At 37.4% G+C, this 17,106-nt stretch overlaps 1 protein-coding gene across 7 annotated transcripts; it reads right to left on the bottom strand.

Annotated features, from left to right (window-relative positions):
• Positions 1-1,389: 1,389 nt before the first annotated feature.
• Positions 1,390-16,710, bottom strand: LOC122631186 (trithorax group protein osa). Of its 7 annotated transcripts, none has more exons than XM_043816551.1 (20): positions 15,526-16,710; positions 14,992-15,114; positions 14,709-14,915; positions 13,878-13,937; positions 10,652-10,784; positions 10,361-10,456; positions 9,868-10,193; positions 9,406-9,802; positions 9,130-9,255; positions 8,813-8,994; positions 8,601-8,642; positions 7,571-7,759; positions 6,540-6,759; positions 6,288-6,464; positions 6,037-6,196; positions 5,695-5,968; positions 5,449-5,614; positions 5,057-5,385; positions 4,715-4,954; positions 1,390-4,622 (listed from the first exon to the last, which is right to left on the bottom strand). In XM_043816551.1, the coding sequence occupies exons 1-20, from the start codon at positions 16,315-16,317 to the stop codon at positions 2,628-2,630; spliced, it is 6,234 nt and encodes a 2,077-aa protein (XP_043672486.1). In that variant the 5' UTR covers positions 16,318-16,710; the 3' UTR covers positions 1,390-2,627. The 7 variants fall into 7 exon arrangements, with proteins under 7 accessions (XP_043672486.1, XP_043672485.1, XP_043672487.1 ...); XM_043816550.1 differs by having other exon boundaries at positions 7,562-7,759; positions 15,526-16,709; XM_043816552.1 differs by having other exon boundaries at positions 5,695-5,953; positions 7,562-7,759; positions 15,526-16,706.
• Positions 16,711-17,106: the final 396 nt, after the last annotated feature.

The following is a 17,106-nucleotide window of genomic DNA, read 5'->3' as shown; positions in this document are numbered from 1 at the left end:
GTTTAACTTATTACCTCCTAATTACTTTAAATTAAATCCAAATCTTTATAGCTATTGCTCTGTAACTTAATTCCGTCGGTTAGATCTTTCGCTACTGAGTAAGGAAGTACCAGTGGAAGGTGTGCAACAACAAGTCAATGCATTACCGTTGCATGGATGATCAGTGGGATTTACATTAGGTAAATGTATATGCAAGAATCCTCAAAATATGTGCAGAAGCTGACAATCGGTATTTGTTAGTTTTACAATAATATATGCACTTTAAAAAGCATAAAGTCTTGGTTATAAATATATCCCCCTTACAGTCGTTTAATGGCACGATCGATCTTAAGTTTAAATTCTTCTTCTTTTCTTTTTTCTCTTTATAGTCATTTAGTACATAATCACCCCGGAGCTTTTACTATAATCGTTCTTCTGCGTTAGTTTATCACAACGGCATTTTATTACGTTTATAAATATGATTTATTCCAAAGACTGCAGTTAGACATCGCTACTTTCAATTCTCTTTTTTTAGGAAGCCATCGAAAATGAAATCCACTGAAATGCGAAATCTGATATACTTAAGTGATCGTTCGACATACTCGTTTCTTATTTCTTTTTTTTCCTTTTTATCATAAGCTGTTCTTTCACAGACACTGTCCCCACCCCTCTCTCTACCAGCACCCCCCATCCTTCGTGCACGCAACAACGCATACTTGAGCATTTGTTTCGTACTCTCTCTCTCTCTCTCTCTCTCTCTCTCTCTCTCTCTCTCTCACGTTCTCACTTTCTTTCTCTCTCATTCCACAAACACACCCTCCCCTTCCCTTTCCCCACACCCAACGACTCTGCTTTAGATACAGAATTATATACTGTCTACGCATCATATATGTTCAGATGAACGCGTGTAACGCGCATGCGCATCCTCATACTTCTTCCTCGTCCTTCAATAATATATATGCGCTCTATCGTGACCATCAATCGCGCTCACCCCACTCTCACATGCATTCATGTTTTTCTCGTATATCATCATTCTTTTCACGCCCTCTCTCTCTCTTTACATACACTACACTCACACACATTACACAACGCGCGCGCTCATTCGGCATATAACTCTTTCGCGCTCTCTCTTTCTCTCTTTCTCTTTATCTCTCAGTCCTTTTTCCCGCACCGCTCTAAATTTCTAATTTCATTCTCTCTCTTTACCTCCTCATTCTATAATCCCCTGCTCTATCTTCATTCCATCTTTATCGTTCGTTCTCTCTCTCTCTCTCTCTTTTATTCTCTTAATATTTTCATTCAACAACAACAACATAACATATCACGCAACATATCTCTCTCTCTCTCTCTCCCTCTCTCTCTCTCTCTCACTCACTCACTCACTCACTCACTCACTCACTCTCTCTTTCTTTCTCTCTCTCATTCTCTCATCATTAGCAATGTCTTTCTTCAGTTCTAGCTTTGTTTGCCTGTGCTTCTAAAGTCGAGACTCTTGCAGCGCCGTGTTTTTAAGCTACGCGCGCATTCTCCTTTCGCGCTGACGCGACGCGGCACGAAAAATTGAATTAAAGATTCAATGGAAGTGTGTGTGTGTTTGTGTGTTATCTACAAAATATCTTAATTACTCGCTAATTACAGCACAAAACATGCAAATATAAAAATTTGCATTATACTATCGTTAATATTTATATATATAATAATCGTCACCCGATATATTATCGATTTTCCACATCGCACCATTGTAGGTTCATCGTCGACATACGCTTCTTTTTTTCTTTCTGTTGGATTTTAATAATATATTATTATGCAGCTGACCGTTGCCTCTTCTTTGAGTTTTTCTTCCTTTCTTTCCTCCTTTTTGTTCCTCTCATTTTACTATGAAATATCTTACACTATTCGATATTAATTATCCAATTCACGAAGGGGAAGGTATACGCCGATGGCTGCGAGCACGACGTCGAGTATACCCTACGCGCTAACACCGATAATTAACATTCTTACTTTTTGTTTATACCTCAAATATAAAACTACAATTGCGCTGCCATGGCATTCTCCAACGTTTCGTTTTTCCCTCGTCTACTCTCGTGTTCGCACTAGCTCTATCCTTTTTTTTCTTTATTATTCTCATTTTGTTCTCTCCCTCTCCCTCGCCTCTCTCTCTCTCTCTCTCTCTCTCTCTCTCTTTCTCTCTCACACACACGCACACGTACTTACTCTTTCGCCCTCTTTCTCTCTCTATCTTTCATTCGCGCGTTTTTCGTTCTCTCTTATGCGCTTGTACATTCGCACACCTTCTTTTGACCTCTTGGCCATCTTCCAACCGCTCTCTGCGCCCACGAGAAAGTCTCCACATATCACTAGGACTCGCGCACCACGACACGACGGATGGCCGATACAAATCTCTGTTCGGTTATTGTTCAATCGACTTACCCGTTCAGCCTGGTGCCATCACCACCGAGCACTATCACCACCAATACCACCATTTTATCACCATTATCATTCATTATCATTATCATCGTCACTCGGTCAAAACACTCCCTTTTTCTTTTCTCCTTTCACAATCTAGATAATACGTACGGGCACAGAGACGGAGATGATAAAGACGGACGAAGAAGAACGTAGTCGTCGGCTGATGATCGTCATCAGAGTTACGTACCCCTGGAACACTGGAATAGCACACGCGCAACGATCGCGGCAACTTGTTGATCCAGAATCTGACTCATAACGAGTGCGAGCAAACGTGATTCGTGTTGTAGGAGAAGAGTTCTGTTGTCTGGATGCCTGGCGAGATTGAGTAGCGTACCGGCGGCGCGTCGTAACATATCTAAGCTGGTGCCCATGGACTCGGGGTTATCGCGTAGAGCCGCAAGACCATGCTGATTCGCGACACCTATAGCGCTCGTTTCGGCGTACTCAATGAAAGAAACCAGGAGCGTGATGCAGGGTGTTTGTAGGGCAATAGTACGTGCCACTCCACTGTCGGCAGCCGATAAGAAGTGTAAGAGATTTACACCGAATTCGCGGAGAACCTGTTCCTCGCTTCGACAAAGGAGCCTGGTCAGCACAGAGCAGAGCCTCTGAAGTCTCGAATAAGGCGGCGTCGCAACAACCAGGTCGACGTTGCATTCGGTTACGCAAAGCTTGCAAAGTGCCTCTAGAGCGAGTCTCTGTGGCGAGAGAGCCGAATTTGGACCAACCGTTGGGAAGGGATCCTGGCCATGGGCTGCAGGACATACGGCCCAGTGTAAAAGACCATCGAGAACTGGACGAGATATCTCCTCAGGATGTTGGCTCAGATCCATATGCCCAGCTATGTTCGCCGCCATCACTAGTATGTTTTCTCTTATATGATGCAAAAAGTCCCACCACCATTCGCTTTCACCTTGCAAACTGCTACAGGAATCCGCAAAATCCGCATCTTCCTCTCTGTCGTAATTTCGTGTCTTTTGGGCCCTTGCTGGGTGCTCGTGATAAAGCAACAAGAGCTTACCAAGTAGGCTGAGAAATGTGACGTTCTTTGCAAATTCAGCCTCGTTTCCTGGTATAAACGTGAGGTTCCTCAGGATAGTGGAGAGACAGACGCAACGACGCGCCAAATTGTCCTGCGTCTCCGTCACGAGGTAGAGACTCGCTTCGTCGCGCGAATAACTTTCATCCTCGTAGTCGCTTATTCGTCTCCTCTTCAAGGTACCGGCAGGATCTCTTATCTGTAATCTTGGTCCCTCGTTCTCGTCTCTCGGCGATTCTTGCTCTTCGCTCTCGGACTTAACATCGACCTTCTCCAAATCGACGTTACTGATAACTGTCGCGGAATCGTTTAATCCATTCTGTGTAGGTATCGATTGTTGTCCTTCTTCGTCGCTTTTTTGTGACGGTATATCTACAAAGTGTTCTCCCATGTTGTTATTCGCCTTTGTCTCACCGTCAGTATCCTTCTTATAACCGTCATGTTTTTTCTCAAACAATTCTCGTGTAAGATCGTTCATTTCGACCGGCTCTCTCTTAATCCTAGACAAAACGTCGCTCAATGTTTTCGTTTTTTTCTTCTTGTCTAATTGTTTACGTTCACCATTATTATCCTTCGGTTTTTCACTCGATTCACCGCCGGATTCTGTGAACTTGTGAGAGTACTCAGCGATATCCGCTGAGCCCGCTTCCATTTTAAACTCGTCCTTCGAGTCGATATTGTGTTCAACCTCCTTCTGCAAGAGCGGTGGCTTCTCGTCCCTGAGGAGACGCGCGAACGGTACCGAACATATCTCTGATTGAAAACACGTCACTATATATTTTGTGGCGCTCGTGTCGACCTGCCACGGCTCCGTATCTGCTTCGCACTCCTGATGATCCCAACTCCTCCGAGAGTCTAAGACAAATATGTCGTCATCTCTAGGCACGATCTTCACAGGGCGTCCACGCCTTGACAAAAACGTGTAATTCGATGAAGAGAGCAACTTAGTCCGATCTTCTGGATCTATGGGACGTGTTACAGCTCCCAAATCAACCTCAGGTCCATTAGCTGGTTGACTCCAGTAATGATCATCGTCGTTGGCAGAAGATTCGAACATATCCGACAAAGACCGTGAAAAATGCTCCAATAAGACGTCCAGTAATCCGGGTAAATGCGTCAATCCAAAATAACTTACCTGGAAAATGGCGATAAAATCCATTCAGTCTTACATTCTAACTTGATTCATATTCTTTAATCGAATATATATATATAGATCAATCTACTTACACAAGAATCATCAAATAATAAAATGTTCAATACGTCAAGAGCCCAACAACTTTCAGCAAGTAGTCCTGAACGCAAGGCCATCATTATGCGCCAAGCTTCCACAGGAGCAACGTCAGCACGAGTTAATTTTCGTCGTTTATATAACAATGGCGTAACAGCTTCTACGCTATCAGGAGGAAACGTCATTTCTCTCTTTGAAGTAGGCTGTTGGCTCATTATAGGACTCATTCCTAATTGGTTCTATAGTAAACACAATCATTCGTAATTGTAATATAGGTCTCAAATAACGAATATGATTGAATAAGAAATTTGAATAAGAAATATAAAAAATAACAAACATACCTGGTGTGTTCCTGGTGGTGGGTATAAAGGTGATGGTTGATTAGAGTAACGATGATCCCACGGTGGAGGTGTATGACCTATAGTATTCAAACTTGGTTGAGAAGAAGTCCTGTTTGGTTGTTGACTGCCCCACTGCTGACCAGAAGCTATAGCTCCCACGGCGGAAGCAGCTGAAGACGCAGAAGCAACAGGAGGTGGTGGTTGTTGTGGTTGTTGCTGTGGTTGTTGTTGTTGTGGAGCTTGAGGCTGATTTTGTTGATTTGGATACTGAACTCTATTATTTCCACTACTGCTATTATACTGACTGGTTGTACTTGGCCATCCTGCAACTATAGGCGCGTTACACATTAACGATTCTCGAAAGAAAACGTTTTTAAGCGAACTCAATTCACCTGGATATGCTGGTCGCTGTTGATTATATTGAGGATATTGTTGGTCTTTGGCAAAATCAGGATGACGCCTAGGTTGGCTAGGACCTGGAGGTGGTGGTGGCATGTTTTTGTTTGAAGATGCACCAGGAGTATAAATCTGACTTCCTCCGGGACCTCCATAACCACCCTTAAATTTTCAACGTATTTATGTCTCGTGAATTTCATTAATTATCATACAATTAATAAGTTGTTATCAAATGTCGTTACCTGTTCTTGTCGATAATAATCTTGAGGACAAGAATACGATGAGGCAGATGGAGGCTGCGAAGGTGAAGAAGGTTGACTCGTAGCCGTTTGTTGAGATACACTAGCTGGATGAGCTTGTGGCGCGGAAGGATAGCTATTGCTCCGAGCATTAGGTGGCGTTCCCGTTGGATAATTTCCTGGTTGCTGACTACTGCTATATCTATTATACATATCTTGTCCACTGGCCGTATTTGGTGGCATATTTCCACTAGGATAGCCTCTGTTCGACAAAGAACTTTATATCGACTTATATATCTCTAAGAATAGATTGTAAGATAATAGGAAAATAATATGTAATCTTACCTGTCAACATCTGGTACATAGGGAGGATAATGTGAACGAGGTGAATAAGGTTGACTGAATTCTGCTTGCTGAGATAATGCATTTCCTTGCGGTCGTATATATTGATCCTGAGGATAATTTTGATAGGAACCTGTTGTCTGGTAACTGCTTTGTTGTATTCCTTAAATTTGTTAGATTAGGATAAGAGTCAACATTGAGTTATGGGATATATTTACAAGGATTATACAGATTATTATATAATTTTTACATACCTTGATGTGGAGAAGGAGCGCTACTTTGGCTAGGTGGTCTTGGCGGAGGAGGTGTATATTCTGATGTTGGTCCTCCTGGTGTACCACCAGCATAACTACTTTGATAGCTACCATAACCATCCATTGAAGCATTACTAGAGCCAGCAGCAGGGAAGGAATCTTGTGAATTGGAAGACCCTATAATTTTATATCATTATTACGAATTGTTTTATATATTATAAGATTATACTCTATATAAGTGTTATTATTTACCAGGTGATGGTACAGAAGCTGTTCCTTTATTCGCTTTTTTCTTAGAACCAGCTTCGACTTGATTTATGATAGGTTGTGGGTCTACACCACCACGATCGAAATGACATTCGAATGCCAATAAGTGTTTTGTATAATGTTTTCGTAATGTATATGCTGCGCTACTACTTGCGCCAATGCCCAATGATCCAGCGATATCTTTCCATGTTTTATTCTTCGTTACCTAAAGTAGATTACTTTCATTTTTCATTTTGCCTTTACAATTATTGCGAAAAGTTGACATTACAACAAATCAATATTGAGAAAAAAACACTTAGAATATACAATGCAGCAACCAATTAAAATATCATTTCAAAATTACTTTCTGGATTTCGACAAATTGAATATCTAGTGAGTATGTAATTTTACATACGCATCCGTGTGCACGGTTTAACATGCACCTATGAAAAAATCATGAATATACATAAAATTTCACTCTATCGAATTACCATCATTTTATATTCAGATTAAAAATTTATCTTCACTGACTATTAGAATAATTCCATATAGCACCAAGGTTCGTAGATCAGGCTGTTCCCATATAGTATGACTTCTAGAATATATGTGTTAAATATTTTTTTTATCTCCTACTTTTTGTTCCTTCTTATTACGTTAATATTTAGAATACAAGAAGAAAGACACTAATAGCAAAAAAGTGTAACTTCATGCATGATGCAGCACAGATATATAAATGAAGCACTTTATCTATTATAATATACCGAACTATCAAAATTATCGCCGATGTAATATAAATAATCATCGACGGAATATAGTCGAATAAATTACATATACATATGCATATACATATACATATATACATATATATATATACATATGTATATATACATACATACATATATATATATAAAACTAATGAAACGTTCACAAGGCACTTCAAATATACTTAGAGCATAAAAGGAAAATGAAACACAATAAGACAATAAAACTACATAAGACACCAAGGGCTAGATGGAACTACACTGCACCTTGCATACCTCCATGAAGCCCCCCCTATCCTTCACATAGAGGTATAGCCGGAATAGGTCGAGGGGGTTCTTGGAGATTGTTGGACAGCTAGTGATTGGAGTTCTTCGTTCTTCCATGAAAGAAACTAATTTGTCTAACCATGTTCTTCGTTCCATTGAATCGTCCATCTCATAAAGCTTTGCTAAGCTGTCTGGTTTCTGAAAAGTTTTATATTCTAATGAATATCATATAATTTCCTAAGTTATACTAATTATCATTCTACTATAATATTTGTCAATGATGATGTAAATATATACACACGTCCATTTGATTAATGTTAATGTACGAGAAATAGAAATTTGTTGGTTTATTCAGTAGATATTATTTTATGGCAACTATATGAAGCCTTACTACTAAATTATATTAGATTTTCTTAATTATATAGTACTGGTGATAATATCTAGATAGCAGAAATACAAATATTCATTAAGATTATGTTTTATACTTCGTGCAATTTAATAAAATAAAATGTAAAAAAAGAAAAAAGTAATGTAATCATGAAATAATAATATATGCAATAAATAGTTCATCTCCTAATCTTTCTTTGGAACTCAAAATTATTGCTTTTGTAAAAATTGAATATTTACTAAATAATGCCGGATATATATTATATTATAACACAGGGTATATTATGATACAGAATATATTATGATCACCTAAATATCTTCTTGCAATGCGATCTAAGAATTACTATTTATCTAACCTATATGAAATAGTTTTAAATTGAAAAATGATTATAATAATATTGAAGATATAATGTATTTCTTTGCATTAGTAATAACCAATATTTGTAACTATAAAATTAATGATTTTTCATTTTCTAAATCATTAATTTAAGGAAGTAATTTTGTATGCCTCCCTACTATGCAACAGAAAAAGATAAAATTACATATAAAGCAAAAGTGAAGCAAATCATAAAAAAATAAAGCTTTCAGCATAAACTGGATGTAATATAAACTAAAAATATGTAACAAATACTTAGATTGAAAAAATAATAACCTTAGATCTGTATGGGTCTTGAGGCACATGACTGTTAAACACCTGTAAAATATCAAAATATTGAAAGTTTCAAGAATCTAATATTAAATTATAGGCCCTCATAATATATAAAATAACTTTTTTGAAACACTCATCATGCAAATTTAAATATCTATTTTAAATGCAGAACTATTTAATATCAAATAATACATATTAAAAAATACAATACATACAGGACTAGCAGGTGTACGTGGCCAGCCTGGACTGTTCATATCAGGATATTCCTCATGAATCGAATTAATGCTAGCAGCACCAGGAGATGGGACTGTACTTTGTGGTGTTGCAGGATGACTGTGATATCCACCTAACATTTCTTTACGGACCTTTGGTGTGAAAGCTGCATCTTCTCCTGAGGCTACACAGTAAAATGAAATATAATTTTTAAATATAAAAATTAAACAAACAATTAATAATAAATAGTGCAAATTATATATGCTTATATCACATGAATCGACATATTTATAACTTTTATTATACAAGAGAAACTAACCAGCTGATGCATTTGACAGTGTTGATTGCTGTGAACCCTCATCTAAGGATGTACCATCTGGACCTGTTGTTATAACTGATGTAACAGTACCACTTGAAGTTGAAGTAACGTTAATAGACGATGTACCTAGATCATGTAAAATATATTTCAGCAACTTTTCTAATTCTTATAGTTAAAACGATTTTTTTTGATTACTATTTTAATGAATCACGCACATATGGAACACTTTCCACTGAAAAAACTTTACTTAAAAACTTTAATAGAAAAATAATATACCAGAAGCAGTAGTGGTTATTCCACTATCATTGGAAGTCTCCGGTGTAAGATCAGTAGAATTGTGACTCGTCGGAGTAGGCGTTGATGTAGGATGTGAATTAGGAGTAGTGCTTGGCGGTGGCATTGGGCTTCCTTCATGATTAAGTGGTGGTGTTGCAGCAGGGGTATGAATATGTGGTACTGCTGAGCTTGGAGGTGGTGGCTGATTGCTCACATGATTGGGTGAAGGTGGTGGAGGACCCATAGAACTTGCTGGAGGTCCCATATTACCTATTACAGCTACACTTGGGGTACCAGGAGGTACCATGCCACCAGTTGCTCCGCTAACTGCATAAACTTGAGGAGGTCCTGGACTAGGAGGCATTCCAGGTGGCACATTATTAAATCCCATTTTATGCTGCAAAATAATTTATATGTTAAATATATTATATGAACTATTTATGAGAATATTATTATACTTACCGCATAAGGAGGATATTGCACCAAATTGTTTGGTCTATTAGGAGGTTGATATTGGTTATTTGGTGGTGGTTGTGAATTTGCTGGAGAAGGATAACCCTGTGGAAACTGCATATGTGGACGAGGAGGTGGATAGGTACTCTGAGCATGATAACCTCCAGGCTGACCTGCAGCCGTTCCACCAGCTGAATATCCCATTCCACCACCCATTGGATTAATTCCACCAAGACTTGCAGAACCTGGTCCTGGTTGTACTACACCAGGACCAGTACTATTCATTTTATAACTATGCATGTGCGTAGAAGGACCCAACGGTTGTTGATACGCTCCTAAGAATGTTTGATATAGATTAATTATAGATTATAGATCATTGTGTTATTGTAGATTATAGATTAAAATATTATGATCTTATAAGATCTTTATAAGCGATATAAACATTTTGATAAAATAATTAAGAAGTCAATAATACTTGAATATGACAAGTTAAATATTATACCTTGAGTCGTCATTGGAGAATGACTCATACGCGCTGGTCCATTACCGTCTGATTGGCTGCTCGACGGACGTGGAGGCATCTGAACGTTTTGTTGACCTGTGAAGAACAAGTAAATATTTATACATATTTCATGCACAAAGTCACAGAAAACATGCACACGAAATTTCATGCAAAATACATAGAATTTAGCTTCTTTAATTGAAAAAAAAAAGAAGAAAAAAAAAGAAAAAAAAAAAAAAGAAAATATAAGACTTTCATATATATGAAGATAAAAACAGAAAATTAACGGACCAACAGCAGGGGACATCGAGCGTGAACCTGTGGATCCTGTAGGCGAAGGGGTAGGCCTCATCCCCTGAGAATTTGGTGTTCCAGGACAGGCAGGTCCATTCGAACTGTCGTTACTATTTTGTCCTGACAATTCCTGCAAGTGAAATATGAAATTCGATTATTATAACTAACACATAATTTAAATATAAATAAGAAGAGTTTCCCTGCATTTTCGTAATACGACCAAACAGTCGAGATAACTAATGTTTTGAAACATATTCGTACGTGAACTTCGGTTACGTGTATACAACACGCAATCACCATCAGTGTCCCTCAGTTTTTTTTCATGGCAACGACGTACTTTATTCTCGGCATGAGCGTATCTCATGCGTTTTTCAGTTTTTATTGCACGATCACACTTTTCGTAACAATCTACGCGTTCTCTCCTACCAAGAAGATTCACACAATAACGCGATAAATATCTTCTGGAGATGCAGTAGAAACGTTACGTACCAGGAGCCACCGTCCAATAACCGTTCGACGTGACACCGTTCGATCGGCTTTCGAGCGATCAATTACACGGTAGCTCTTTTCTTGTGGCTGGCAACGGTGAGCGTTGCTTCTCACGCGATTAATATAAAAAAAACTCCTGTTGGCGGAAGGAGAAAACAATCCCATTAGAAATCAATCGAGGAAAAACAATAAACGTGCCCGCGAAGATATCGATAGACGAATATAATCCACGGGCCTTTATGCAAGACGTCCCTGTAATCCCGTGATTCTCGTCTTGATCCGTATGTCACATCCTGACCACGAAAAATGTCCAGACACTCGGTTAACACAATACATTGTAACGTTCGCTCGTATCAAGGCACAACAACGATACCGTCGACAGCACATGATCGGTAGTAATGTTGTCCGTATGACTCCACGTTTCTGCTGCTCTTGCCTGTACGTGTACTTTCTGTAATATACTTTGCACGAATCGTCGCGACGATACATTGCAACCGGGTGAGAGAGTGACTATACAAACGACGAACAACGACGAAGGAGCGAGCAAGCGAGTGAATACGAGCGAACACGAGCGAGTGAGCGAGCGAACGCGCACGACACGCATGACGAGTAGGCGAGGGCGGGAGAGAGGGGCGGTGGTACTAGTAGAGAAAGTGGGGGCAGGAGTGGCGGGTGAGCAGGGAAAACGGAGAGGCACGAAGGAAGAAAGACGAGTAAAGAGAAAGAGAGAAAAGTCACATCATCGCACCTACCAGGTCGCGAATAGTTGTTGCTCCCGAAGAATACCGACGAAATACTTGAGTATACGTATTAAGAAACATTGGGACGAGAAGCCGAGAAGACAAACGAACGTAATGTGGTTGTCTCTCGGCATGACGCGAGATCGAAACAGAGGCGTTACCCTGTAATATTCAAGGATGATGTTCGATGTACAGAAAAGATGCCGTGCCCTTGGCTTTTTCACATGCTCTATGAAACGATGTATATTAATTCGTTGTTGGAAAAAGTTCTCTCTTTTTTTCTTTTTTTTTTTCGAACGAAGAGTCACGAGGTTAAAGCTCGCACCACCGTAAAAATAATGTTCGTAAAACGAAGCATGCTCTTGTCACTCTTTCTCTCTTGCTGCGGATGCACCGTGTGCTGCATCGCTTGAGAAACGCATGTTGTGTCAATAAATTCCCCCCGAAGTTCGTCTATCACGGGACAAGAAAAACTATAATGGACGGTCCGTTTCTCGTAAGCAATCGACAGAGTTTCTACATACGATGAACTGTGCCGTAACGGCTAAATACGTACGATACGTACACGCGTATGTGGCCGGCCGTAAAGGAAAACGTGATTCTTTTATCGAGTGTTCCGTAACTTCGGTTTACAGATTTCGCGTCTAACAGCTCGTTGGAGGGCGTTCTTTCGTGGCGCGGCAAGCGTTCGCTCGCACTCGGTTGTTTCCGTCGCCGTTCGGCTACTCTCCAACTCGAACTCACTGCCGCTTACTGTTTCCCGCTTGCCGCTGTCGCTCTCTAAAAACGCTGTGCGAGGGACTCTTGGCTACTATATCCGTGCTGTTTCTCCCATTCTCTGTCGCATTAACGAACCCAATGAAAAAACTGCTGTTTGTAATAAATGCTTTTTTCACTTTTTACGTTTTCCAATCAAAAACGTTCTCTTTCTATTAATTTACAAGAATATCATTGTTTTATATTTTTGGTTATTTTAGCAAGTCACGTATCTTCACGTATTTTATATTTCGTTGAATCACATGAACACTGGTATTATCTATCATTCCTAACTCGCAATCCTCGTCACCGAGCATATCGATCGTTAGGACGATCTGTGTCGTTCTAACGTATACAGCACCTACACCGTACGTTATAACGTACGATATAATAAAGGGCGATACGTTAAAAACCAAATTAATTTCCTATTCTCACAAACACGAATTGGAACTATGTTAATTTCATTAATATTTAACGTTATGAATAAAGTTACAAAAAATTACTTTCCAATTTTCAGAGTTACACTTGTATTATAATTTGTTTTTGTTAGTTGTACTAATACCACACAATTTCGTTCCTATGCACTGCACTATCAAACAATGTTGAACAAAACATCTCAATTGATTGCTTAGTCTAATTAAACGATAGAGCAACGTATTTTATAAGTTAGATTGTAAATTGTACGTGAGATTTATAGTAGTTTTCCCGGTTTTGAAACAAAGAAACAGAACGTATTTTAGAAGATTATTCGATATATAATCGATAAATCGATCGATCGATCGATCGATATCGTTTAAACATCGAAATTTATACTTTAAATGTAAATACAAAAACTAAAATATATAATAGAAAAATATAAATTTTATATCCTTCGACTTATTAATTTTTTGTTTAACATAAGTTAGTTTGTTAAGCTTTATCAAATATCATTCTTATCTAATACATATCAAAATGTAAAGATATGCTCAAAGAATTGTTTATTTTTCCTAGAATGTGCATAGAACTCAAAGAAATTTTATGAAATAACAATAAAAAATATAGTAAAATAATAAGAAAAAATTTTTTTTTAATTTAATATTAATACTAATTGTTAATATTTTCATAATGGCAAAAATCGCAGTAATTTCACATGCAAAATCATATTATAAAAGAAGAAAAAATAAAATCAAATCAAAAATAACAATAATAATAATAAAAATAAGTGATTTAACGAATAATTAAGTAGAAAACAAACTTACCCCAGAATCTATTCCTTGAGTATTCGGTGTTGTTGATCGTTGTTGTAGATTGTGGAAACTCTAAAAACAAAAATGACAAATATTAATTTTATCATTAATCATTTATTTAAAATCTTTATAATATTTTATCATTGAAAAATGTTCTTAAATACTTTCTTCTAAAACTATACATACTACAACTAAAAACTATTATATAACTAATAAAAATACACATTTCTTTTTTACATCTTATTCTAAAATTGCAATAAAAATTAAAAAAGCAAATATATAACTGAAAGATGTATTAGCTAATTAAAATAATGCAAACTATAAGTAAATATATAATAAGAGAAAACAAATTTTTTTAATTCAAATATTGCAAATATTTTGATTTTATATTTCTTTTAATTTTTATCCTTCATGATTTTCTTATTTTATATCGTTATATAATATTTATTACTCAATTAAATAACAAAAATAAAAAAAAACTAATAACATATTTACCAGATAGAACTATCTACCTTACGTTAAAAATTTCTTTTCAAGAAACTATTATATTATCTTTAATAAAAAGTAAAAATTTAAGGAATAAAAAAATTATTTACATCACTAAAGATGTAACTTGAATATGAGTTGATGCATATGAAATTTTCAATAGTAACTTAGAAATATTCGTTATGATAATGAATTTTTATTTTATAACTCGGGAAATAGTAAAATCAAATTAAATTTGTATATAAATAACTAAAATAGAAAGATCATTTTATATGGTCCCAATAATATATGACCTAGTTATTAAAGTTGTCAAAAACAAAAAACAAACATAATATAATATATATATTTAATACTCACTTGAGATTGAGTTGGTTGAGGTTGAGGTGAAGCAGATGGTGGTGGTGCTGGAGACTGAGAGAGAGCTCTTTGAGGTGACTGACTTGAAGGATTTACTTGATTAGATGGAGGTGGAGGTGGAGGATTTGGAGGACCACCTTGATTCCATCCTCTTTGTTCCGTATATAGACTGGAAGGATGGCTGGTTTGTGTCGTATATGAATTTAACTAAAAGTATAAGAATATTATTAGTTAATAATTTTATATTTTTGCATTAATATTTGTATCTTCTAAAGCTAATTACCTGATGATGACTGTAAGGTGTATGGGGTCTAGCAGGAGAGGAATAACGTTGGGCATATTGTTGGTATGGCATAGGAGTTGGAGAACTGGGTCCTCCTGGTCCTCCATGTAGTCTCGGTGAACCCTATTTATTAATGTTGAATTTGATGTAAGATACCATTTACAGAATATCAATCAATTATATAATCAAGTAATATATATGTTTGAATATTTGTGTATAATTTAACTTCATTTTATAAATGTAATGAAATTTTAATATTAATTCTATTGCAAGAATAATACATATATATATATATATATATATATATATATATATATATATTTATAAGACAACTACATTTCTTTATTCTTTTATAAGATTCTATTATTATGTTCCCATGTTTGTCGTATCTATATCAGCAATGACTATTCAATAAATCCAAACAACATAATATTTTATATTCATATATCCAAACTAATCATATTACAACTATATATAAATAAATAGACTGTATACTACGACACTGTATTTTAACACTATGTTTATATTATTTACCGTTTGTGGAGGACGTTGGCTAGGTTGAGGATATACAGGTGGTACAACCGGTGGTCGTTGCATAGGCCACGGCTGTTGATAAGATTCAGGTCCCATCCCAGGATAGTTCCCATGGAATCGATGCACAGGTGTCGATGCCTGAAGTAACTGATTCAGAGTAGGCGTTGGACCTGTGGCTTGTGATATACTTTGACCCGATAAAAACCTTGGTTGCCCAGGAAAGCTGGCAGGAGTACTTCCTACATACGCTAATCTTGACTCGACCTTAGAAGCAGCATAATGTTCTTCCATGTCCGGCCGATGAATTCCTGGAAATTCTCCATGTTTCGTCACGTATTCTGGTATCTGTTTGCCTTGATAATCGGTCAATGGTTTGGCGGAAAATTCATTAGATTTATTGGTATACTCTTCAGAGTAGTCACGTATAACGTTCGGCGCAAACGGATGTCCAGGATGACCCGCGTGTCCAGATGCGTCAAGGGCCTCCTGTTTACCGATAGTCTCCTGGGGAGCTTGGCCGGCCTCTCGTGGAGATTTTATTTCACCGGCAGTGTGTCCACCAATGTCCTCGCGGTATTGACTCATCTCGAAAGCCGTGTCCCCACCGCGATTCACATATTTAAGCAGCTGGGCCGCGCCCCGGGACACTTTATCACCCGGCTCTGGATCCAGCTGCTGCTTTGTACTACCACTTGCACTATTTCCACCAACTTGCGGACGTTTCTGTGCGCATTTCACGGACTCGTTCAGCTTCACATCGTTTTGTTGGCTCTCGGCTTGCGTCGCAGCCATGTTCTCTCTCCTCACGGAGCCATCGTCGTCTCATAAACTGGCCAATCGCGGGACCTCGTGTGTCTCGCGTACTATGTACTTGTAATCGAAATCCTGATTAGTTGAGCGTCTTGTATCACGGCTAACTCTTTCCACCGCATTCTCGGTCAAACGAGCGAGGACCAAGCAACGCACTAATGGAAAAATTACTTCTTCGCGTTTTCAACGTAGAAGGAACCAAAAAAAAACTCATACACGAACGTCAAAAGCAGCGTCGTACGTATTACGCCATCTTGCGACCACGGTATATATCATAGCCTGAACCCAATGCTCAATCACAGGACCGAACATCGCCCAGAGTTAACCTTTACTTTAAGTGAAAACTTCTGTTATGATTGGTCGAAGATGATTGCTTTTAGATAAATTTTAGATAATGTTATTTGATTCATTAGAGATGTGTTTCTCATCCTTCTGAGATAAATTGATCACGATTAAAATAAAGAGCAAATCAATTTTATATGATAACAGCAAAATGAAGAACGAATATTTTTTTTTTTTTTTTTTTTTATAAAAATTACATAAAATATCGTATCTAAGAATCGAAATATTCTCAACGCACCAATCAGCGTATTTATATAACTTTTGTGCTGATTGGAGAAAATCATGATCTTTTGTAAAAATTATTTATCCAAAAGATATTTCATAATTAATATTCAGGTGAATTCTATTATCTTTCTGCAAATTTATTTAAATAAAATATTTTATAATGTTCCATAGAATTCTTGATTCATTTAAAATAGAAATTTTGTA

Source organism: Vespula pensylvanica, chromosome 8, assembly GCF_014466175.1.
Source record: "Vespula pensylvanica isolate Volc-1 chromosome 8, ASM1446617v1, whole genome shotgun sequence".
NCBI lineage: Eukaryota > Metazoa > Arthropoda > Insecta > Hymenoptera > Vespidae > Vespula > Vespula pensylvanica.
This window is presented reverse-complemented; position numbering and strand designations above follow the sequence as displayed.